Here is a 24,308-nt window from a genome sequence, read left to right as displayed (position 1 = left end):
CAGAAAAGTGAGACATTTTTCATCTTAAGACTGTTAGTTTAAGGTAATTCATGTGGGTTGACTAAATGTTGGCTCCACATCCATTTTATTGACTTCTCACTCATGGGTTGCCACAGTCTGAGTTAACCAGCTTTCTAACCAGGATGGTGCCCATCACTTCTTGTTAGAATGGGTTTCCAAATGATTCTTTATTAGGATTCCTATTAGCTTCCACAAAGTGGTTGCTAGTCTTCCTGGGTTCCACATAAGAGCAACTGCAATAATAATAATAATAATAATAATAATAATAATAATAATAATAACAACAACAACAATAATAACACTGAAAATTTCTTTACAATCAACCTGTATCAAAAACAAGACAATAGCAAACAATACACAAGAATTAATCAAATACTCAACAAGATAATCAATAACCAATAATAACCTAAACCAAAAATCAACAATATCGCAATAATCTGAGGTTCATCGAATATCATTTAATTGCTTTTAAAAGAAAATATACTTAGAATCTGGCACATTTCAAGTGCAATACCTACTGGAACTAGAACATGGCAGCAGTCATTATGTACAAAATGCTGCATGCGTGAGCATTCTAAACTTGTAACTTGAGGTGCATATTCAAGTACACAGACCTAAAATTGGCCCTAAATCCCATCCATGTGTATGCATGAGACACTGACTCTGACAGCTACAGCTATAGACTGATAAGACATTTCTGTCATGTATGACTAGAAACTATTGGAGGTGAAGGCTTACTCCAGCAGCAGGTGACATCCTATCTGCATTCAGGAAAGACCAGCAGGAATTGCCCTGCTGCTTACTTGTCTTTGGGTAGTCTCTTAACTTTGTAGCCACAGAACTCCCCACAGAGCTCAATGGCTGTTGCTCACTTCTGTTATGACTTGTCCTTCAAAAAATATTCATGAAGTGCGCAGGTGTACATACATACACATACACACACACACACTTACTTTGTCTACAGTGAAATCTTCTTGACCTTTATTACAGCAATCATTGTTGAGTTGTTATAGATTATGTTAAATATTGAAGGCACAAAGTAATTTCTCTGAAGGTTAGTTCACAGAATTCTACCTCATACCTAACACAGAGCTATAAAATGAAGTATTTAATTTCTTTAGCATAAACATTTTAGATCTTCCTAATAGTATATCACAATGACACGGCCATAAGAGTAACTGTCATAAGTACACAAAAACTATAAGCCTGCAGTATTACAATCTTTTTTTTAAAATCAGGAACAGTAAAATGAAGAAAAAGAAGGCAGATTCCATTCATAGGGAATTTTTAAAAAGTTTCAAAAGCATTTTAATTCACTATATATTTTCAATCGAGAAATTGGACAAGGAAAATTATTTTAGAGTAGAAAGCATTATACTTAAGTTATACATTACCAGTTTTCTCCCCCCCAAAAAATCTATATATCACGTTAGAGACAAATTCTAATATAAAAAAATGAATAATAAAATAAATGAAACAATTAGGGGACTTATCAAATGAGAATTAAACAGAAAATGTACTGATTCAATGGGAAAAACCAATTCAAAGGGAAAAACACATAAGAAATAATAATTCCCAAATACTGGGAGTTCAATAAATACTAAATATAAAGATATTATAAATAAATGTCCACATTTCATACCCGCAAGTTTGACAAAGCTATTGTACAAACATATGACTAAAAGATTTATTTATTTTGTACAAGAGATTTGTTTTATTGGAAACTAGTAAATAATGTGTGGATGAACAGAGCTCAAGACAGAATATAAACATAGGTACTCAATGATTTTAAACATTTTCTTAAAAGGACAAATGACAGAACTGTTTTCAGTCCATTAAACCTGTTATCAGAAGGCATTTAGTGGACAGAGCCAAATCATAAAATGCTTCTTCAACTATTTTAATGAATGAATTTTTTTTTTAACTGAACCAAGCTTACATCTAGTAACATGTATATTGGATTACACATTACAGTCATTATCAGGGTACAAGGCACCTTGTTGTCTACTGAAAGAAGAAGAAAAAAAAAAACATTTGTACTTGGTAATGGCCTTAAACTCCCATATTTCAGTAAGCTACTGAATAAAAGTGGTCAATATTGGGATTTACCATGATGCTGTTTTGTTGCACTAAAAACTGTCTAAAATCCAGGCACTTGTGAATGGTGTCCAGCATATAATGGTTACTTTCAGCAGTCCTTTCACTCATTGATCTTCTTCTGAAGGTATTTTAGTATAGAGTCCATGCCCTGAGGAGAGCCCCAGACCCTCTTTAATGCTTCACACTCCCTCTCATTGGCCTGCTCGAGGGCAGCCCGGTTAATGTTCCGCACCAGTGCTTTGGACTCCCTCAGAACCTAGTGTTGTCATGGCGTCATCAGCATGAAAATAAAGTAAAATGAAACAGGGGAAAAAAAAAAAAGAAAAAAGGCAAATGACTTATGGATGAACATGCAGTGTGAAGCTATACAACTAAAATTATTAATTCACTAAAAAAAAAAATGTTTTTTTAATTTTCACTAAGTCAAGTCAATCTCTGCTACTGAAATCCAGTACTAGCATATATGATATGTAACAAAGGGACACTGCAATCGTGCATGTAACAAGCTAACGTTTCACACAAATGGCATATGGATTTGTTTTGTTTTAGACGTCTAACTTTCAATGAAATGCCAAAAGAATGAAAAATGGGGGAGGAATATGAAGTTAAGGGCAAATGTATAAATACATCCATATGAAAATCTGATAAATGGGAATATATGTCCTTATAACCCCTATAACGGCAGATATTTTTAATCTTACATTTCTTAATATTTATATGAACATGAATATACACACACATTTCATGCAATGCAGGTCTAAATACTATTTTGACAAAAGGTAACACACTATAAATGCCAGTCAGATTTTATTTTCTAAATACATTCTGGAAATTCTACATGAGCCTAATAGTACAAATATACAAATTATACATGTTACACACACACACACACACACACACATACATGTTGTAATATCTATCTATCTATCTATCTATCTATCTATCTATCTATCTATCTATCTAATATATATATATATATATATATATATATATATATAATAATATATATTATAATATAATATATATAATAATATAATATATAAATATTATAATATATATATATATATATATATATATATAAATAAAATACACACATATATACAATACACACACACACACACACACACACAATACACATATACATGTGTGTGTGTGTGTGTGTATATATATGTATGTATGTACGTACGTACGTACATATGGTACACACACTGCTCAAAAAAATAAAGGGAACACAAACAACACAATATGACTCCAAGTAAATCAAACTTCTGTGAAATCAAACTGTCCATTTAGGAAGCCACACTGATTGACAATCAATTTCACATGCTGTTGTGCAAATGGAATAGACAACAGGTGGAAATTATTGGCAATTAGCAAGACACACTCAATAAAGGAGTGGTTCTGCAGGTGGGGACCACAGACCACTACTCAGTACCTATGCTTTCTGGCTGATGTTTTGGTCACTTTTGAATGTTGGTGGTGCTTTCACACTCGTAGCATGAGACAGACTCTACAACCCACACAAGTGGCTCAGGTAGTGTAGCTCATCCAGGATGGCATATAGCAAGAAGGTTTGCTGTTTATGTCAGCGTAGTGTCCAGAGGCTGGAGGCACTACCAGGAGACAGGACAGTACACCATGAGATGTGGAGGAGGCCGTAGGAGGGCAACAACCCAGCAGCAGTACCGCTAACTCCGCCTTTGTGCAAGGAGGAACAGGAGGAGCACTGCCAGAGCCCTGCAAAATGACCTCCAGCAGGCCACAAATGTGTCTGCACAAACGGTTAGAAACCGACTCCCTGAGGATGGTATGAGGGCCCGACGTCCACAGATGGGGGTTGTGCTCACAGCCCAACACTGTGCAGGACACGTGGCATTTGCCAGAGAACACCAGGATTGGCAAATTCGCCACTGGCGCCCTGTGCTCTTCACAGATGAAAGCAGGTTCACACTTGAGCACATGTGACAGACGTGAAAGAGTCTGGAGACGCTGTGGAGAGCGATCTGCTGCCTGCAACATCCTTCATCATGAAGGAGGTTTGGCAGTGGGTCAGTAATGGTGTGGGGTGGCATTTCTTTGGAGGGCTGCACAGCCCTTCATGTGCTTGCCAGAGGTAGCCTGACTGCCATTAGGTACCGAGATGAGATCCTCAGACCCCTTGTGAGACCATATGCTCGCCCTGGGTTCCTCCTAATGCAGGACAATGTTAGACCTCATGTGGCTGGAGTGTGTCAGCAGTTTCTGCAAGATGAAGGCATTGAAGCTATGGACAGGCCTGCCCGTTCCCCAGACCTGAATCCGATTAGGTACATCTGGGACATCATGTCTCGCTCCATCCACCAACGCCAAGTTGCACCACAGACTGTCCAGGAGTTGGCGGATGCTTTAGTCCAGGTTTGGGAGGAGATCCCTCAGGAGACCATCCGCCACCTCATCAGGAGCATGCCCAGGCGTTGTAGGGAGGTCATACAGGCATGTGGAGGCCACACACAATACTGAGCCTCATTTTGACTTGTTTTAAGGACATTACATCAAAGTTGGATCAGCCTGTAGTGTTTTTCCACTTTAATTTTGCGTGCGACTCCAAATCCAGGCCTCCATTGGTTAATAAATTTGATTTCCATTGATGATTTTTGTGTGATTTTGTTGTCAGCACATTCAACTTTGTACAGAACAAAGTATTCAATGAGAATATTTCATTCATTCAGATCTAGGATGTGTTATTTGAGTGTTCCCTTTATTTTTTTGAGCAGTGTATATACACATACATATGTATGTATACACACACACACATTTTATATATATATATATATATATATATATATATATATATATATATATATATATATATATATATATATATATATATATATATATATATATATATATAATACCTATATAAATAGAGCTGATAAAATACACAATGGTTTTAATGTTATGGCTGATCATTGTATATCCACGTTTAAATACTACAGTTACGATATTAGTAATCCTGTGTATGTACTTATTTGGCAAATATTGATAATCAAAATATTATATTTTTTGACATGGACATACAAATGCTATCAAATTAACACTTCATTGTAAGTGAAGTTGGAAAGAATGACTTACAACTGAATTACAAGAGACTAGCTCCCTAATGCGAGCCATGACCTCCTGAGTGAAGGTGCCTGGCCAGAGAACCTGGGACACCAGACCTTTGGCACAGGCCTCCTGGGCTGTCAATTTCCTCCCACTCAGCAACATCTCGTTAGCCTAAAAGTAGGGGAGGGCACAGTTCAATTAAGCTTAATTGAAAATGAACAGCATATATTGTTTTCTCAGAGTAAATATGGTCATGAGAAATACAAACTAAAATTCAAAAACTGGGACAGCAGGTAAAATGTAGACAAAAAGTAGTGATATAATCTAGTTTGGTCTGTATTCAAACAAAAATGGTGCAAAGTCAAGACATTTAAAATTGAATCTTAACAACTCAATAGTTTTTGTACGATCATTTTGAAATTGATGTCCGCAACATGTTCCAAAAATCTTGGGACACGGGAAATTTAAGATTTAAGAATAAAGTCCAATGTTGAAAAAAAGCAGGTGATGCATGTTTGGGAGGAGGAGCATCCAGGAAAGGCCTAGGCTTTATGAGCTAGAAAAATTGGAGGCTTGTCACATTGTCAAAAATGTATTAACAAAAAATTAAACAATTTAAAAATAACTATCCTCACTGAGACATTGCAAAAATCTGTGAGAAATCTGTGTGTAAAACCACAAGGCCAAAAACCACAACTAAATGCCCATGACCTCCTATCCTAAGTTGGCAGTGCATTAAAAACGGCATACTTTTGTGATGGATATTGTCAAATGAGCTCAGGAAAACTCTGACAAGCTGTTGTCAATAAACACTGTTTGTTGCTGCATCCACAAATGTGAGACAGTACACTGAGCACAGTGGAAGTCTTTCAAAAATACCGCTGACTTCACTGCGCTCAAGTAATCTAAAAAGGACTGATGCACAGTGGAAATGTGTGCTGTGGTCTGACGAGTCTAACTTTGGTTATTATTAATGGATGTTGTGCTCTCTGAGCCAAAGAAGAAAATGAGCATCCATGTTGTTACCAATGTTCAAAAGCTAGCATCTGTCATGGCATGGGGAGTATCAGTGGGTAACTTTCACGTCTGTGATAACACAATTAAAGCTAAACACGTTTTGAAAGCAACATTTGCTATCTTCTAGTGAACATCTTTGCCAGGGACGTCCATGATTAACATGGCAAAGCCAAGTCCCATTCTGCATGTGTGACAACAGCATCAGCATCAGCATGAAGATGTTAGACTGGTGTGCCTGCAGTCCAAACCTTCTCTCATTGCAAACACATGGCAGAAAAGCTCAAAATGCAACAATACAGGAGCCGTACAGTTGCACAGCTGAAAAGAAAAACAGAAGAATGGCAAAAAAAATCCTCTTTCAAAACTGGATCAGCTTAGGTCTTCAGTCCCCAAATGATTGTTTATCAGCATTTCACATACTGTCCCATCTTCTTGGAATTGGGCATGCATCAAGACATAGCTGTTTACTGCTAAATGTCAGGTAAAGATATGATATTAAATATATAAAAGGGATGGGAAAGCTAAGCTGCTTATCTTAAAATTTACAGTATATTGCCTTAGATCAAAGATTCTACTATATTATTTTACAAGCACAATGATTTTAGAAGAATGGTGAGAGAAAGTAAAAGCTAAGCTGCTTATCTTAAAATTTACAGTATATTCCCTTAGACTGTCAAAGATTATACTACACTACTTATTTTAAAAGCACAACAATTTTAGCCGAATTGTGACAGAAAGTAAACATAGTTAATTCTGCTGTTTTAAGACAAGACCAATTAGAACACTTGCAGATCAGTAGTGAATTGGCAATATTAAAATGTACAATCTTGACTTCAGTGATAAGAAGAAACGTTGGCCAGCCTCTTTGATGTCATCGGTAAGGGTGTGCATTATCATTATTGTAGGCAAAATGTGTAATGTTAAAGGACATTGAATTTTAGAAACCAAAATTTTACATTGGGTTGTTTTTTTGTTTAAGGAAAAGATCATTAAAAAAAAATAAAAAAAAATTAATTTAAATCTTAAACTTAAAAAAAAAAAAAAAAAACAACCATTAGAAAACATTAAAAAAATTAAAAACTACATTTTATACAAAGGAAAAATGCAAAAAGTTTGTAGACGCCTGCTCATGCAATGCTTCCTCTGAAATCAAGTATTAATAAGGGTTTTAAGAAAAGACGCTAAAACATTGCCGTGAGGATTTGGTTGTATTCAGCAAATGGAACATTAGAGAGGTCAGGTAATGATGTTGGATGATTCGTTCTGGACCACAAATGCTTTTCCAAATCATCCTACAGATACTGGATATCACTCCATCACTCCAGAAAAAGCAGTTCCACTACTTCACAACCCAATGTTGGGGAACTTTATCCCATTGGTCTACACTCACCATTGGGTATAGCTACATTAGGCTCATACGTGACTTATTCAAGTCACGCTCTATTACCCATGCTTTTCTGTGGCAAATACACAACCTGTGTGCACACAAATAAAAGATTACTTTGAACATACAGCGCATTATTAATGAGTGTTAAAATTCTGGTGTTACGCCTGGTGCTGGTGTTGTAATGTTCCTGTCATGAGCCTTGTGCTGCCATTTTGCACATCTTCTGTCTTGTGTTGCATTGTGTGCAGGTATATAATTGATCACACGAGGACCCCCTATATAAGAGGTCCTGAGCCACTGCCTGGGAGATGTTCAGGGCTCTCTCCCCTCTGACATAATCTGGAAAAACACTTGTCCAGACCAGCCTCACTTGTAAATTTTATGAAAACTTTGTTAGACTTTGTGAAACTCTGAACATTTGTGAGATAGAGAATGAGTGCCATTTGTTTTCTGTCAGTTTCTCTCCTGGCTTTTAAAGCAAAGATATAGGTTAGCTTTTTGCAAGTTTGTTTCTTTTGCTTTCAGATTTAGTTAGGTTTTTGCAATCATTACTACTTCTGTTTGTCATTTTGTTAAGCATCTTGTAAACTTCCATACTTTTAAGAAAGTCTAAAGAAACCTGAAATTTTCTGGTTTCAGAGGGGTGTCTAATAACTGATCTAATCTGACAACTGTTAATATCAGTCAAAATGTTACATTCATTATATGATTTTAATTTTATACTACAGTACTTAACTGTAGTATAACAGCACTTTACTGACAGATATGATTGTCGGTTCTCAGGTGCTGTTCTTAGACAGCAAGAACTCTTAAATAATAACCCTTAAATAATATAAAAATATTGTATACTCTCAGAAATAAAAGGTACTGTGCTGGTACATTTTTCATTCATAAAAGTACAAACAATATAACTGTACAACCCAATGGCACAACAATGGTGTGTGGGGTGTGTGGAGTCAACTTGAAATGCAACTGCAATGGAAAATGGTACCATTATGGTCCCTACCCGAGAAGTACTAAAGACGAACCCTTAACGGTCCCACCTCACTGACAATTTAGTACCTTTTTTCCATGAAAGTGTAGTTCTGGCTGTGGAGCTACCCAGAATTCTTTGTGGTTCATGCTTCTGTTTAATTACCTCACTTTTCAATAGAAAGCTTCTTTTGTTGTTATTTTATTCTTAACATTTGATATGGATACATGTCACATGTTTGTTACTCTGAAAACGATGTGAGATATTACTTATTATATTTTCAGGTACCAAGTTGGCTTCAGGGATGCACTGTTTAAATATATCCAAGATTATATACCTATATTATAAAAATATATGTTTTATGCCTCATAATGTTTCTTCTGCCTTGTGGTTCAAGGATCCTGCTTTTGTTGTAATTATATCTTACTTCCAGTAAAACATACTGTTTCAATCCAAACAAGCATGGTCATTTGTTAAATGCAGACATGCTGTATATGTATTAAGAGTTAATTAATTTTTGAAAATTTCATTGTGTTTCTTTCATGCCTTATATAAGAGAAAAGCTGCTTATCATGCAGTTTTAACTAGCTTACTTTATTTGCACCAGTCAAATAAAATACATGAAGGATTTTTTCCCAAATGTGTTTTTCTTTCATTATATATATAATTTTGGGAGTAAGCTTTACCCATCTATCATTGATAAATGATTAATACTGCGGATTAATTTTAAATCCAGTATTCTCCCTTACTTTAAAAAAAAAATTGGTTGGAGGGGTGAGAAAACGAAAAATACAGACAGCAATTATTAGTTTGTGTGTTAAATTTTGTAATGTACAAGAGCTGTTTTCTTTACCTTAAAGCTGTTAACATTTAATTTTATTTGATTGTTGATGTTGTAAGCCAGTTGTTTGATCAGATTAATAGATGAGTGGTAAAAAGTGCACTATCACAATCTGTCTGACAGATAGATATTGTATTGTTATGTGGGCTATATCAGTATGTCATTTTGTGCATGCAGCAAACTAAATGTAACTGTAGGTACTCATGAATTAGAAATGCACATATTTTCCAAGGCTTAATCTCGAATGCAATACCAAAGTTTGGACAACCTTCTATTCCTAACTGTACTGCAAAATTTAAGTACACACTGCAACATAAAACACCGCACCCCTAAATGCTAGAGTGTAATTCAAACATTTTGTGGGCTTGCTTTCTTATATTCCAAAAGTGCTAAATATATGGCCATTTTTAATACATTTTTAAATGCATTTGACAAATATACTGTGAATATTTTTCAAAATGCAGTTTATTCTCAGACCAAAGTGAAAGTAATAATGAAATAAAATTGGTAAACTGGCAGTAATGGAATTAATCCTAAGACATTAGTAGAACTATATACCTTTTTAGTGGACAGACAAGAACAAATTGTACTAACCGAAGCAACTCCCATTATGTGAGGGAATGTTATAGAGGAGCAGGCATCTGGTGTCTGGCCAAAGGTTGAATAAGGAGTTTGGAACCAGGCCTTCTCATTGGCCCAGATAACATCACAAAGGGGCAAGATGGAAGCTCCAAGTCCAATAGCAGGTCCATTCACAGCAGCAATAATAGGCTTCTTGAATTGGATAAAAGTGTTCACAAAAGTCCTGAGGACAAAAAAAAAAAAAAAAAAATGTACATTATGTGTAATGTTTTTTAGACAATTAACACACAATTATTAACAGCATTATAATTATTTGCAAATTATTACTTATGTATTATTTTAGACATTCTTGTCCTGAAGAAACGAGAAGCATTTTTAAGAAAGTACACTCAACATTTATTCCATTCTTCATACAGAATAATTTGTGAAATATGATTGCAAAATGCAAATAGCTCCTGCCTAAACTGTCCTGAAAAAAGTCTATGGGAGGCCAAATACGTAAACCACAAATACAGAATTACACAGAGTTTAATGCTTGGTGGTGATGACTTCTGTACAAAGCTTAAAATTATTTAGATGAAGCAACCTAGGTATTCATTAATTTAGTATAGTGAGGTGCTATGCACCTGCTTCAAAACTTTCTACTGTCTTAGTTTATTAACTGTCAACGGCTAAACTAAAAAATGAATTCCGGTCAAACGACAGAGTATATGACATGGAAGATCAAAGGTTCAAGTCCTTGATATTGCAGGAATCCCACCACTAACCAAGGACTGCAAGATTCCTAATGCCACATTCACCTACCATTGTCAACTTGCTGAACAGTGTGTATTATTTTATCTTATGAGACCATTAGTAAAAACAGTGTCTTGTTTAAATTTTTAAATCATTCAATTTTTAAAATACCAGTTCTGTCAATCCAAAGTGCAAATGTTCCACTATATCAGTTTCTAATGTTTTGACATGACATTATGATCTTTTTAGTTGAACCTCAGATTGAGGAGGAACAATGCGGATTCCGTCCCAGCCGTGGAAAAATGGACCAGCTTTTCACCCTCTCGCGGATTGTTGAGGGGGCATGGGAGTTTGCCAACCCAGTCTACATGTGTTTTGTGGATTTGGAGAAGGCTTATGACCGGGTTCCCCGAGATATCTTGTGGGAGGTCCTCCGAGAGTATGGGGTACTGGGGCTATTACTCCAGGCCATTTAATCTCTATACTCCCAGAGTGTGAGCTGTGTTTGTATACTCAGCATTAAGTCAGACCCTTTCAGTATTAGCGTTGGGCTCTGGCAGGGTTGTGCCTTGTCTCCACGCCTGTTCGTGATATTCATTGACAGAGTGTCAAGGCGTAGCCAACACGTGGAGGCTAGAGGGTGGTGTCTCCACTGTTTGCAGACATTGTTGTTCTTTTGGCTGAATCACATGGTTGCCTCCAGCGCTCACTGGAGTGGTTTGCAGCTGAGTGTGAAGTGGTTGGTATGTGGATCAGCACCTCCACATCTGAGTCCATGGTCTTAGCCTGAAAAAAGGATGGCATGCTCACTTCAGGTAAGGGGAAAGGGCTTGCCCCAGGTGGAGGAGTTTAAGTATCTCGGGATCTCGTTCACGAGTGATGGGAAGAGGGATCGTGAGATTGGCCGCAGGCTGGGACAGGCGGCAGCAGTAATGCGGTCACTGTACCGGACTGCAGTGGTGAAGGGGAAGCTGAGCCATAAGGCAAAGCTCTCTGTTTACTGGTCAGTCTACATCCCGACCCTCACCTATGGTCATGAGCTGTGGGTAATGAGATCACGAATACAAGCGACAGAAATTAGCTTTCTTCACAGAGTGGCAGGCTACACATTATTTGATAAGGTGAGGAGCTCGGCCATCTGGGAGGCGCGCGGAGTATAGCCGCTTCCTCTCCCAGTGGGGGCACGGCCAGGCACAGCCTACCGGTATAAGGCCCCGGGTCGTCCTAGGACCCACTGGAGGGATTACATCTCCAAGTTGGCCTGGGAGCGGCTTGGGGTCCCTGGGAATGAGCTGGAGGAAGTTGCAGGGGACAGGGTCATCTGGGATTCTCTGCTCTCCCAACTGCTACCGTGACTATCTGGTTTAAGCGGTCAACAACGATGATGATGATCTTTCTGCAAACTCCATCTGACCTCTGCATCACTTTGCAATTGAATGCTTAATCACCACTCTCCTCCTGCATCACTTCTCCATTTTCTTTGTTTGTTATTATGAAATGAGTCAGCAACTACTCAAAGCATAGCCTGTAGGCTACTTTTTCTACATACACATCTTTAATCAGCATTATCAATCTCACACTCTGCACACTTTCTGAACACAGCATTATACATTGTCAGGACGTTGGCTTCACTGTATCTCTACAATGCAAGAAAAAGACAACATCAAGACTATTAACACCAAGAACCAGCTTTATCAACAGTACTTAATGAAACCCCGAACACCCACGGCCATATACATCTTACTCCCACTGCTTTCCGTACTTTGCGCTGAAGCTACATTTCTACATTAATAAATCATTAATGTCATCAATTAGTCATTGCAGGAATATTTATTTTTACCTGATAGTTTCTGCCATTTTGATGCTTTCTCTCTTCCGGTCATCTGTGAGTCGTCTGATAAAATAGATGAAGTCCAGGCCAAAACAGAACACACTGCCAACAGCACTCAGGAGGACCAACTTACTGTCATCAGCTGATGCTGTGGCCATGGCACTCTGAACCTCCTTCATCACCTGTAGTATCCATACACCAGAGAAAACATTCAGGATACAACACTCATTGCTAATAAAACAATATATGCTTATTCTAAAATGCTTAAACAATTCACAATAAAAATGATACAAGAAATAAATTAAATGTACCCTATCGCTTGGAAATCATTTGGCACATACAGTTTTATGCAAAAATCTTAAACATCTGAAGAAATAAATTTAAAAATCTGTTTATAATCAAGCAGCTTTTTGGATATTTTAGTAAGTGCAGCAACTGCTGACACAGGCACAAATGGAAAGTTTGCTGGTCCAATTCTGGCAGTGAGGTACATAGCCCAGCAATCAAATGGTGAGTATTTGCTCATTTACACACTAAATGGATCAGCTGTTACAAGCTAAACAGGACAGACAAAGACACTGTCTGCTGCATTCTTTCTTTTAAATTTTGCTTGGTGAGTCAGTTCTGGACATAGCTCTTAATGGACATAGTTCGTAATCGAATCTATATGATATGATTCATCACTTACCCCAAATGCAGCTGATGAGCCAAGACATGTTTGATATCTGATGTGTGCTTTTTTTATAGTGATCCTAGGTTAATGTTGTTAACAAATACTGGAGTGTCAATGAACCGCTTCTCTGTAAACACATGCCTTTAACCATAAAGACTAAAACCGAAACTACATTATCACCCACATAACGTTCTGCTTTGCATTATTCCACTTTCAAACTGAACAGCAAGGGGCATGTCATGTGTCAAAATGTCACTGCATAGGTATTGAATTTGTTTGTTTGCATAGACAAGGGGTTGCTACTGGAGCGACTGTTGGATGTTGCATCTCAAATAATGATAAAACTTTACATAAAAAAAATGTTGCATTCCATTTTATACAAACAGTAAACAAAGAAATCTAGGTGTAGCCCGGTACAATCCACTAATTCCCTAATGATGCATAAACATGCAAGCTGTAGCTTTTGGCAATGAACCACAAACTAGCAAGAATGCCTTTCAGTAAAAGTAATGAGCAAAATCTCAACGCAGACCTCATTTTTCAACTGAAGATTACAAAGTTGGTTGCAAACAGGATATCCTAAAATCTACAGCTGTTCCAAGTTAACTTTTACGTACGAGAATTGAATGAGGTAAACCTTTTCAGTCTGTTTTGTATTCTTCTAGCTACTGTCATGCCACATGCATCTAGCATGCTATATAAATGTAGCTTTACACAGTCTGACTGTAAAACTACATGTTTTATCTTCAACGCCAATTTAAGTGCTAGCATCAATAGCTCACACTACCCGCAGCATAGACACTCTACTCGGGTGGCATCCTCAACCTGACATTCAAATCCTGTCATACAAGGAGCTGCAGGTATATCTGGCAAGCCACTGGTTGATCCAGCATTGAGCAGATGTATTTCTTAATTTGTACACTCAAGTTCAAACATATATGGTTGAGGCTCATATCACGAAAATGTGGGGTAAGGGATAAAGCATTTTTTCACCAAAATATTCCTTTGTACCCCTCAGTATTCATCACTACATGGCAGACTGTACTGCTGACCTGTCAGGGAATTTGAAAGGGTCAGAATCTGCTTTTATATTAACAAAAGTTAGTGGTTAGTGTACTGACACAGTACACTAAAACAAAAAAGATCTATGACTTTGTTAATGATTATTAATAGATGTATAATTATTATTACATACACATCACTTGATGTAATTTTTTCATCATTCATTTAGTGACAACAGTTATTAATAATTATTCTTAATATTGCAGCCTAATTAGCTAGTTATAAGTTTTAAATAACTAAATTGCTATTAATGATATTTATCAATATATCATTAGCCATATAATTTATCTGATTTTATAGTTAATTATATGTTGAAGTATTAAACATTTATTTGTGCACACAAACACTTCCTAATCATGATGAATAACTCCTTATTAACTCTCTTGTTTAAAATGATGAGTAGTTATTCATAATCCTGCTACTTTGTGATGCATAAAGTTGTCCTTGGCTTAGTTCAGGGGTTAGCAACCCATCGCCATTTTGTCAAGTTTTGGGAGCCACATTTCATGTGTATTTTATTGAAGTAACGTGTCACCATTTTGGCTGTAAATATGTCTAAGTATGTGCTAACACACTAATGCAGTCGCACGCCATTCTGTAATCTACATTATGCCCATATTATGACCTCTGGGTCTAAGCCCGATTTCTCTATGGCAAGAATGAATGGGGTTTTATAAAAAAAAAAAAAAAAAAAAAAAAAAAAAAAAAAAAAAAATAAAAATAAAAATCACCTCTGTGTTAAATAATGAAGTTCAGAACCCAATACATTTTGTGCCGTGTACATTTTTCTCCCGAATGTCACTGGATCCTCTGAATTATGAGGTTTTTAAAGAGCCTTAATACCAATACTGCTACATGAGAGCTGAAGCTACTGCGCATCAATTTGATGGTCACTAAACTACACAAAAATAAGGCAGGTTATAGCGGTGTTCTGATGAATTGTGCTACCTTATCAAAATGTTCTACCGTAGCGCGTATTTACAGGTGTACCCGTAAATAGAATCTCTGGGCAGGATTAGGACTGGGTGATATGGTCAAAAATGTTATCATGATAAAAAAAAAAAAAATAGATACAGATGCATATCACAATAAATGTCAAATCATTATTTCTTTCTTCAAAGTTTGATGGCTAAGTTTTGCCTCCGAATGGTTAATTGCTATTTTTAACCACACTTTACGGTCAGAATATGACAAAAACAAGCCAAACAATGGAACATTTCACAAATTTGTCAAGGGATAATGGGAGAAAGCTTCTGGTTAGCTGCTTTGACCAGCTGAAAATGCATGGCTGTAATTTTTGGAAATTTTAAAATTTAAGAAATAAAACTTTTCAAAGTCATTAGACTGTTTATTTTCTTGATAGCATCAACTTAATATGAACAGCAAACTTAGCTGGCTCAGTATGTCAGTGATGAATCACACCGCCTTACTGCCATCACTCCTACCGCATCCATGTCAGAGTATTTGAATACTGTACATCACAGCATTCAAATAAGCCATCAGACATCTGGGTTTCTCTATCACAGTAGTTTAAGAGATGGCAGAACCACTCGGTGTTTAAAGCATTAACTGCTGTGTGATTTTCCCGCACCAGACAAACAGTGTCCTACTTTTAGGAAAGTTTAAACTGAAACTGGTGCTTTTTTGTCTTGTTTGATCTACAGTAACATCAATTCACCATGCTGGATGAGTGAGAGACAGCTGCTTCAAGTTAACCAGCTGCTAAAACCAGCTAGCCTGGGAAGCTAGCATTCTTCCACTCTCCAGTGCCACACATAAAGCATCCTCAGTTTACTTTTGTTACAATCAGTGCAGTGCTCTCTTTCTTTCACTTTTGTTGCTTGAGAATGCACTAATACTAAAATATGACTGTTTGAGTGCAGTAGTTATGAGGAGCAGACATTTAACGCTGCTAAAGACTTAGGATGTTAGGAAAGAGGTGAGTTTGCTGTAGGCCAGTATATTTACGCTACTTATCTAGTCACTCACACTTGCTCACAGGAGAACAGATCGCCAATCACTCCATTCAAACACAGACTATATAACTTCATCTCTCAGACATTACTAAAGTATATTTGTACTCATTCCACTCCTGTCAAGGGGGAATAGAGCAACCTCCACATATCATGCTTTTTAACTCTCCATGAAGCTGAAGTGAGTTACTTTTTCACCAGCTGCTTGTTCAACTTTTCTAGTTCCACCTTCAGTTCTGAATGTAACTGCTGCACCATTTAAGTTGGAAAGGGAAAGTTCAAACAAGAAACTGGCGAATGTACTGAGAAAATGTCCTCACAAAAAGTTACCAGCATTAAAATAACAATTAGGATACTTTGATAGTCTTCTGATAGTCAATTCAGCACACAGTAACATTAGTTTACTTGTAGCAATATTAATATTTCAACACTTTAACAATCTTGTAATTCAAAGGATCCAGTGGTATTCAAGAGAAGAATATTCACAGAAAAAGTGTATTGGGTTCTGAACATTAACACAGGGTGCGACAGAGGCAACTTTTCAAAAACCCCATTTATTCTGACCATAGAGAAATTGAGCTCAGACCAGGGGTTCCTAATAAGAGCAACTACAAAATGATGATACGACTACAGTGGTCTATGACCTATATATAGCCTAAAAATATAAACGAAAGCACAGACTTACTTTGCGCTGCTTTAAGCTTTAGCTATAGCTGCTTTTCTCACATCTTCCGCAGCAAACTATTCTGCAAAAGGAGAAGAGTTACTTGTAAAACGTCTCTTAACGTTCAACTTTTTACGAGGCTGAAGTCAGCTTCTCATTCGCCAATTTCCTGTTTGAATTTTCCCATTCCCCCTAAATATGAATTAAGATGGAATGTGAAAATTCAAACAAGAAGCTGTCTTCTGCCTCTCGACTTTTTAGTGTTTGACAGTTTCTCGTTGCATATTAAACCTATCAGGAAGCCAGCTGGAGTATGCAAATAAAAAGGCAAATGAGTCAGATCGCCTCAAAATTATTGACATTCCTCTTCAATCTCTCTTTGCTGTTTTGTTAGCTGCTAAGCAGGTGAGACTTGTCTGTGTGGCTGTGTGACTGCCAATCTTCAGGATCAAAGGGTGAATAAACAGTTAAGACATTTAACCCCAGCGATTAAGACCATTTATTGTTCAAACTTTGTTAGAACAAAATGTAGGGCTTTATTTTACTGCAAACAATGATTATTTTATTTGCACATAAAAATCTAATTCTGCTGTGGAGCCGCAACAAGGCGGTAAAAAGATCCACATGGCTTTGTTAAACCTTGTTAAATGCTTAGTATATCGCTGCTATCGGAACAAAACCTCATATCTTCAAAATGGTAACTTTACAGGAGAAGGAAAAAAACCTACTTTACACCTTGAAATGTACGTCAGTGGAACCAGAATTTTTTACAAGTCATTTTGGGTTATTTCTTTTGGTCCATTTATCATGAAATTACACAACGTAAAGTGTACCATGTATATTTCAAATTATGTCAAAAGCCGAAAAACAACAAGAATGAAGATATAAGGTTTTGCTCCGACAGCAGCAATATACTGCTTTAAACATTAATCATAAATTAGTCCAATATTATAAACTGCAACTAAACTTCATAATGTTGTTGTACATATACACAACATTTCCAGAAGTATTTACTCATTCATTCAAATCATTGACCTAGGCATGCAGACTGCTTCTACAAACATTTGTGAAAGAATGGGTTACTCTCAGGAGATCAGTGAATTCTAGCATGGTACCGTGATGCTACCTGTGCAACAAGTCCAGTCATGAAATTTCCTTGCTACTAAATAATCCAGACTCAACTGTCAGTGGTATTGTAACAAAGTGGAAGCGATTGGAAATGACAGCAAATCAGCCACAAAGTTGTAGGCCACATAAAATGACAGAGCAGGGTCAGTGGATGCTGAGGCGCATAGTGTGCAGAGGTTGACAACTTTCTGCAAAGTCAATCACTACAACGTCCAAACTTCATGTGGCCCTCAGATTAGCTAAAGAACACTGTAGAGAACTTCAAGGAATGAGTTTCCAAGGCCGAACAGTTGCATCAAACCCTTACATCACCATGTGCAATGCAAAGCGTTGAATGCAGTAGTGTAAAGCGCCGCCACTGAACTCTACAGTAGTGGAGATGCGTTCTCTGGAGTGACATTCACTCACATTTCTCCATCTGACAATATGATGGATGACTCTGGGTTTAGCGGTTACAAGGAGAACAGTAATTGTCTGACTGCATTGTGCCAAGTGTAAAGTTTGGTGGAGTGGGGGGATTATGGTGAGGGGTTGTTTTTCAGGAATTTGGTGTGGAAGAATTTGACTGGCCTGCACAGACTCCTGACCTAAACCTGACAGAACACTTTTGGGATGAATTAGAGTGGAGACTGCGAGGCAGCCCTTCTCCAACATCATTGTCTAACCTCACAAATGCGTTTCTTAAAGAATGGTCAAAAATTCCCATCAACACATTCCTAAATCTTGTGAAAAGCCTTCACAGAAAAGTTTAAGCTGTTATAGCTGCAAAGGATGGCCCAACATCATATTAAACTCAAGTTCATATGCGTGTGAAGGCAGATGAGCGATTACTTTTGGGAAAACATTATATATAAATGGTCACTGCACTAATGTATTAATGAAAAACATTTGCAGTGCTACAAAACACAAAAATGAAACTTATTGAAAAAACTGAATGCAAAAATTCTCTTTATTCAGACCCATTTTGAATGTATAATGCATTCGCATGCATGAAGGTTAGGGTTGGGCAAGTTGAGGTGCTAAATCTAGCTTTTAGCTAGCATACTAACTACTACATGCTACTAAAAAGGTTTGTGTTAATCAAGGACACTGTCTTGATAAGACAACAGATTCATTTGCTTACTAGAGGATCCAGATAACCAAGGCACAATTCAGATAGGCATAGATAACTGCTAAAATCATTCCATGAGAAGACTATCGGGGCAAGGCATATTTGGAGTAGAGGCAGACAGCCTGTTATCAAACATATTTACTGTAAGTAAACTTGGAACAGAGTGTCTTGTTGCATTCAGTTTTCACTTATGTTTTAATTGTCTTTGTCAAGTGTCAATGTTTTTAGTGTATGCATCACAATGCAGCAAAATAACTACTTAAAGCAATTACTATGTTTTTTTGTCAGGGTTATGAGTATTAATCAAATGATTAACTATTGTTAATTAGGTTTTAACTTTCAAAATATTTTTACTGTTATCAAGATAATGCTTAATAATTCATATGTTAGCATTCATTATTATAGTATGATTGATCATTAGCAAAGTCTTAGATGATTATTAGTTGCTATTTATTAGGACTTATTTTTAAAAATCAAATTTGCCATGATGTCTATATTAACCTAGGCATTCATGTGTAGCAAATGTCTCATTATTATTAAATTACATTGATTTTAAACTTCTGACTGGTAGTGTATAAATGTAGTTAACACACTGTATTACTGTAAAAAAAAAAAAAAAAAAAAAAAAAAAGGGGGGGGGGGGGGGAGGAAAAAATGCAATTTTCTACCTGTGTGGAAAACGTTTAAACTCACATCAGGATTTAGTGAATTGTTCTCAGAGGTCTTAGTAGAAAATAAAATATGTGTGAAGCCATCCTGTTTCTTCACCACAATGTCCCTATAGCGATATGCACTCTCAGTCTGTCGAACGCTGAAGCGCAGGCGTTTATCAAATGTAGAACGTTCCTCAACCCTCCGTTTTCCTATTAGGCCTGTTACACCTGAGCCAGTTGCTACCCCTGCCACACCTCTCTGGAAGCTTGCCACCCCATTGGCTGAGGAGGCCTCCATAACTGTAGAGGGACCTTTGTAAAAATAGCAAGAAATTTGAATGTTAAAAGCATCATCTTCATTTGAACAGCATCATCTGTATTTTTTTTAACTGCATTTTAGGGATGTGGAATGTACGTTTACAGAAAAGTGCCAAAACTACTAATAATGTCTTAAATATTTGGACATTATTAGATACATCACTCCCTAAGCATTGTGTAACATCCTTAAAGTAGTTGCTGCAAAATCTCTGTAAACCAAAGCTTGAAAATCTCTGGTCAAATTACATATTTTGTTGATTTTCTAAGTGAAAATAAGTTAACAACACAAACTTAAATGTTTTTATAATAATATGTAGGCCATATTTTTCCCCAAATAGGTTAAAGTCAGCAAATGAACAGTAATTGTGTGTTACAATGTGCAGAAGTGTGTTCTCTGCAGAGAATGTGTTAACTTATTTTCACAAAACATGTCATTTGACCTGGGGTGCAAAAATGTATACATAGGACTGCACACAATTTAATAAAAGATTTCCCACCTTCTACTATACTGTGCAAATTCACCCTTACGTTTATTTAATTTCCAGTCAAAATAGCTTTTAAGTATTATTAATTTTTCAATGTCAGAAAAAAAAAAAACGAAAATATACAACAGAAAATAATACAAAAGCTTCAAACACAACACTGCATATAACATAAAATCCATCAGTATTTCATTTGTGCAGCTTCACATTTTGTGAGGCTGACGTGAATAATCTTGAGTCCGTCCTCAGTGGTCAATATTGTATTCGAAAAAGTTTGTCCCTTTCCACTTTAAAAAAAAATATAATAATAATAATTTCCAAAAAATTATTAAAAGGGCTCCCGAGCGGCACATCGGTGATGCTACAACCTTTCATGGCAAAAAGAGCACAAATGGCCATGCTCTGTGTGCAGAATGGCCCTCCCACTCCCTTAATCTACCTGTGTGATTCTACCCAGCACAGGCGTTTGTTAGCTGATGCAATAGAACTGGCAGTTAGTGCTCTTCTCCAAGCGCATTCACGAATAACATGATTAAATGTTCTAGTTGCCCACTGAAGGCAATTAAATCACACAGGCTGCTTGCTGAATGCCACATTGAGCTCTAAGATGATTGGATCACCACATATAGCATACGCTATGATGTATGAATTTGGGAGTTAGAAAAGAAAAATACACTTTTTTTTTATATGGGAAGCTAGGATATCAGTTTCCAGCTAATAGAAATGGATTAATTATATCATTTTAAATGACATTTGTGATGTGTATTTAGTGTTTTCAGTGATGCATTTTGCAATTTCTGTAAGTTGGGGTCTTTTTGAACAAACAGCCTAAATCCTGATGGCCTCATCTCTGTTCCCCTGATGGTGCCCATGAAAAGCTCGACCATTTACCTTGAAAAACTGAAAGAGTTAATACAACAGGAGGAGCACTAACTAAGCACATACATACCTACCTTCCAAATAGCTATCAGGAAAGCAATGCATTTTAGATGAGTAATACCAAAATTATCTATGGAAAAAAAAACTGAACTCTCAAAGAATAGATATAATGATAAATTTTGTTTGAGATTTCATTTAATGAGCAGAGACCAGCCTACCTGCAAACATTCTGTATAAGACATTCCCCATTCTATATAAGGTTCTGTTAAATATGCCTTCTGTTTTTTATTGTTGTACTTGCATAACTTACTTAACGGCTGTTTTGATGGGAAATTAAATAATAACGGGTTAGTATCTGAGTTTTGCACAGTACTGTATGAAAATTGTGATGGTAAAATGTCAGTTAAAACAAAAACAACAACAAAAAAAAAAATCAATCACATATAGTCAAAATACAACATTACGACATTATGATTCATGACGTGTAGGATATGGCAATGTTTTATTTGACTAATATTTTAAAGGTCCAAATGGGCACAATGCACCCGCATTTCTTTGGAAAGTGTTGCAAGCATCAAAATTAGATGACTGCATATTAATGAAGACGAGGAAGCATGTGTGTGTACACACATACATACAGACTTTTACGTTTAAATTTTCAAATACTGTGAAGCACTGAAGCTAAATTAAGGAGGGTCAATTTTACACATCATTTATCAACATTCAAGTATAAAACGTATTGCCATACTTTTCCCATTCAGTGTACGAACAGCAGCAGGCGTAATTGGGACTTGAGGTGGAGGGAGAGCCGTCTGTATCCTGGGCCGTGTGCCCATGCGTGCCCGCTCCTGTCCTGGCACTAGTACAAGTCCTACAGACTTCTCTTGCAGTGCCACAATATCAGGCTCCTGCCCAACTTGGTCCAGACTATGTGCTGCCTCACTAGGAGACTCCTCAGAGTCAGCCCGACTGTTCATTGGGCTTTTTGGCACTAGGATTTTAATTCCAGACTTAGCCAAGTCCATACTACAGCGTAAAGTGCTCACAGTATGACCTGAGCTTGGTGCTATGCTTGCTGACTCAGTAGTGCTGCTGAGGCTGACACCTGCGGAACACTGGAATTTTTGGTTAGTCAACAAAGGTTGTTTCTCTGTGTCTGCATCAGAATTGGAGTTCTTATTATCTAATGAAGTGTGTGGTGGGGGCAGCTGTTTTGTAATACTGGTAGAAGGCATGCTTGGGGAGGATGGAGAAATCCTTCCCAAAGCAAGGTTTACACCACTGTTATGTGGTTGAGCCCTGTTCATCTGTTTGCGTGCATTATTGCTGCTCAGACCCATACTGGGAGACCTGCGTGTTGAGCGTAGGCTTGTTCCGTCTCTCTGCCTATCACTGTGCTGGCGGTTAAATTCACTGATGAATTCGATGCAGCTTGCCAGATTACCCTCTGGTTCCCAAGTGTCTCCTTCAAAGCCATAGCCTCTCCAGCGGACCAAATACTCCATTTTCCCTTTCTTGTTTTTACGTTTACCAACAATTCTCTCAACCTAAAAAGAAGGAAAAAAGATAATATACAGTTTAGTTTACATATCCCTATTTCTAATCAGAAAACAAAAGGAGTAACAAGAGATACATAAAACATGACCTACAAAAATGGCTGTTATTCTTAGATGATTTAACCAAAGTAGAAGAACCACTGTAAAAACAGTTTGCGAATTATTTAGATATCTGCATGAATGGCTCCTAACATTCATTCAAACCGGACACAAATGTTAAATATCCTAATTAAACACGTTTTACACGATTGATCGTGAATTTCTCTAACCAAAACTATTTCAAGTATATTTCTGGACCTTAATGACCCAGTTCATATAACACCACAGTATTTCAGTGAGGTTTATTTACTACTATGACAGATGTACATCACATTTTGCAAGTTATGCAGAAATCCTATGGCAAGCAGTTTTTGGAATTTTTGTAGTGATAATTGATGAGTTTCCCCATTCATTATTGATATCTAAATGGACATTTTTACTAGAAAATGTTTAATTCTTGAGGTCAAAAAAGTATCTTTCACTAGTAAAAATTCATTTGTTGATATCAAGACTAATTCCTACTAGAAAAAAAAGTTTTTTTACATGTAATAAATTAGAACTAGTAAAATTATATTGTTGATAAGGCTAAACCGTTTTAGCTTTTAATCCTTTTTTCTTGATACCAGGAATTCAAATGTCATATCCACTAGTAAAGTTTAAATCCTTGATATCAAGAAATGAATTTTTACCAATAATAATTAAAAGGTCACTAGTAAAAATTGAATTAGTAGTAGTGAACATTCCTCAAGGAGGTTCTGGACAATTGCGTGGCGACTCAGGAGCGGTCAGGGTGGCTGAGCCCAAGCTGTATTTGGCACAGGGTGGGGAAACTAACTTCAAATGAGGATATTGTTGGTCAGTGGAAGGAGCACTTTGAGGAACTCCCTTACGGGAGTCAGGGCCAGAGGATTCTGGCGTGTCAAGTCCCATTTCCCTGGCGGAGGTCACTGAGGCAGTTTGCAAACTCCTCAGTGGAAAGGCAAGTGATACTTTTTTTACTTTTTTGATCCCACAACCAGGGAAATTCAACCTCCGCATTTAACCCATCCGTGAAGTGAAACACCACATACACACTAGTGAACACACACACACTAGGGGGCAGTGAGCACACTTGCCCGGAGCGGTGGGCAGCCCTATCCACGGGGCCCTGGGGATCGAACCGGCAACCTTCCGGTCACAGGGCCAGATACCCACCTCCA

General features: G+C 37.1%; 1 protein-coding gene across 1 annotated transcript in view; it reads right to left on the bottom strand.

Moving 5' to 3' along the window:
* Window positions 1-169: 169 nt before the first annotated feature.
* The window catches only part of cdyl (chromodomain protein, Y-like), a 34,359-nt gene continuing 10,220 nt past the window's right edge, over window positions 170-24,308 (bottom strand). The window contains exons 2-7 of the mRNA XM_017699285.2: window positions 22,263-23,061; window positions 19,876-20,147; window positions 12,581-12,753; window positions 10,018-10,228; window positions 5,233-5,376; window positions 170-2,377 (exon numbers count right to left, since the gene is read on the bottom strand). Of these exons, the coding sequence (XP_017554774.1) occupies window positions 2,222-2,377; window positions 5,233-5,376; window positions 10,018-10,228; window positions 12,581-12,753; window positions 19,876-20,147; window positions 22,263-23,061 (1,755 nt within the window). The 3' untranslated portion in view covers window positions 170-2,221. The remainder of the gene's footprint in view (window positions 2,378-5,232; window positions 5,377-10,017; window positions 10,229-12,580; window positions 12,754-19,875; window positions 20,148-22,262; window positions 23,062-24,308) is intronic.

The sequence above is a fragment of the Pygocentrus nattereri genome, chromosome 19 (assembly GCF_015220715.1).
Source record: "Pygocentrus nattereri isolate fPygNat1 chromosome 19, fPygNat1.pri, whole genome shotgun sequence".
In the NCBI taxonomy this organism is placed as follows: Eukaryota; Metazoa; Chordata; class Actinopteri; order Characiformes; family Serrasalmidae; genus Pygocentrus; species Pygocentrus nattereri.
Note: the sequence above shows the minus strand (reverse complement) of the source record. Positions and strands in the feature narration are given on the sequence as shown.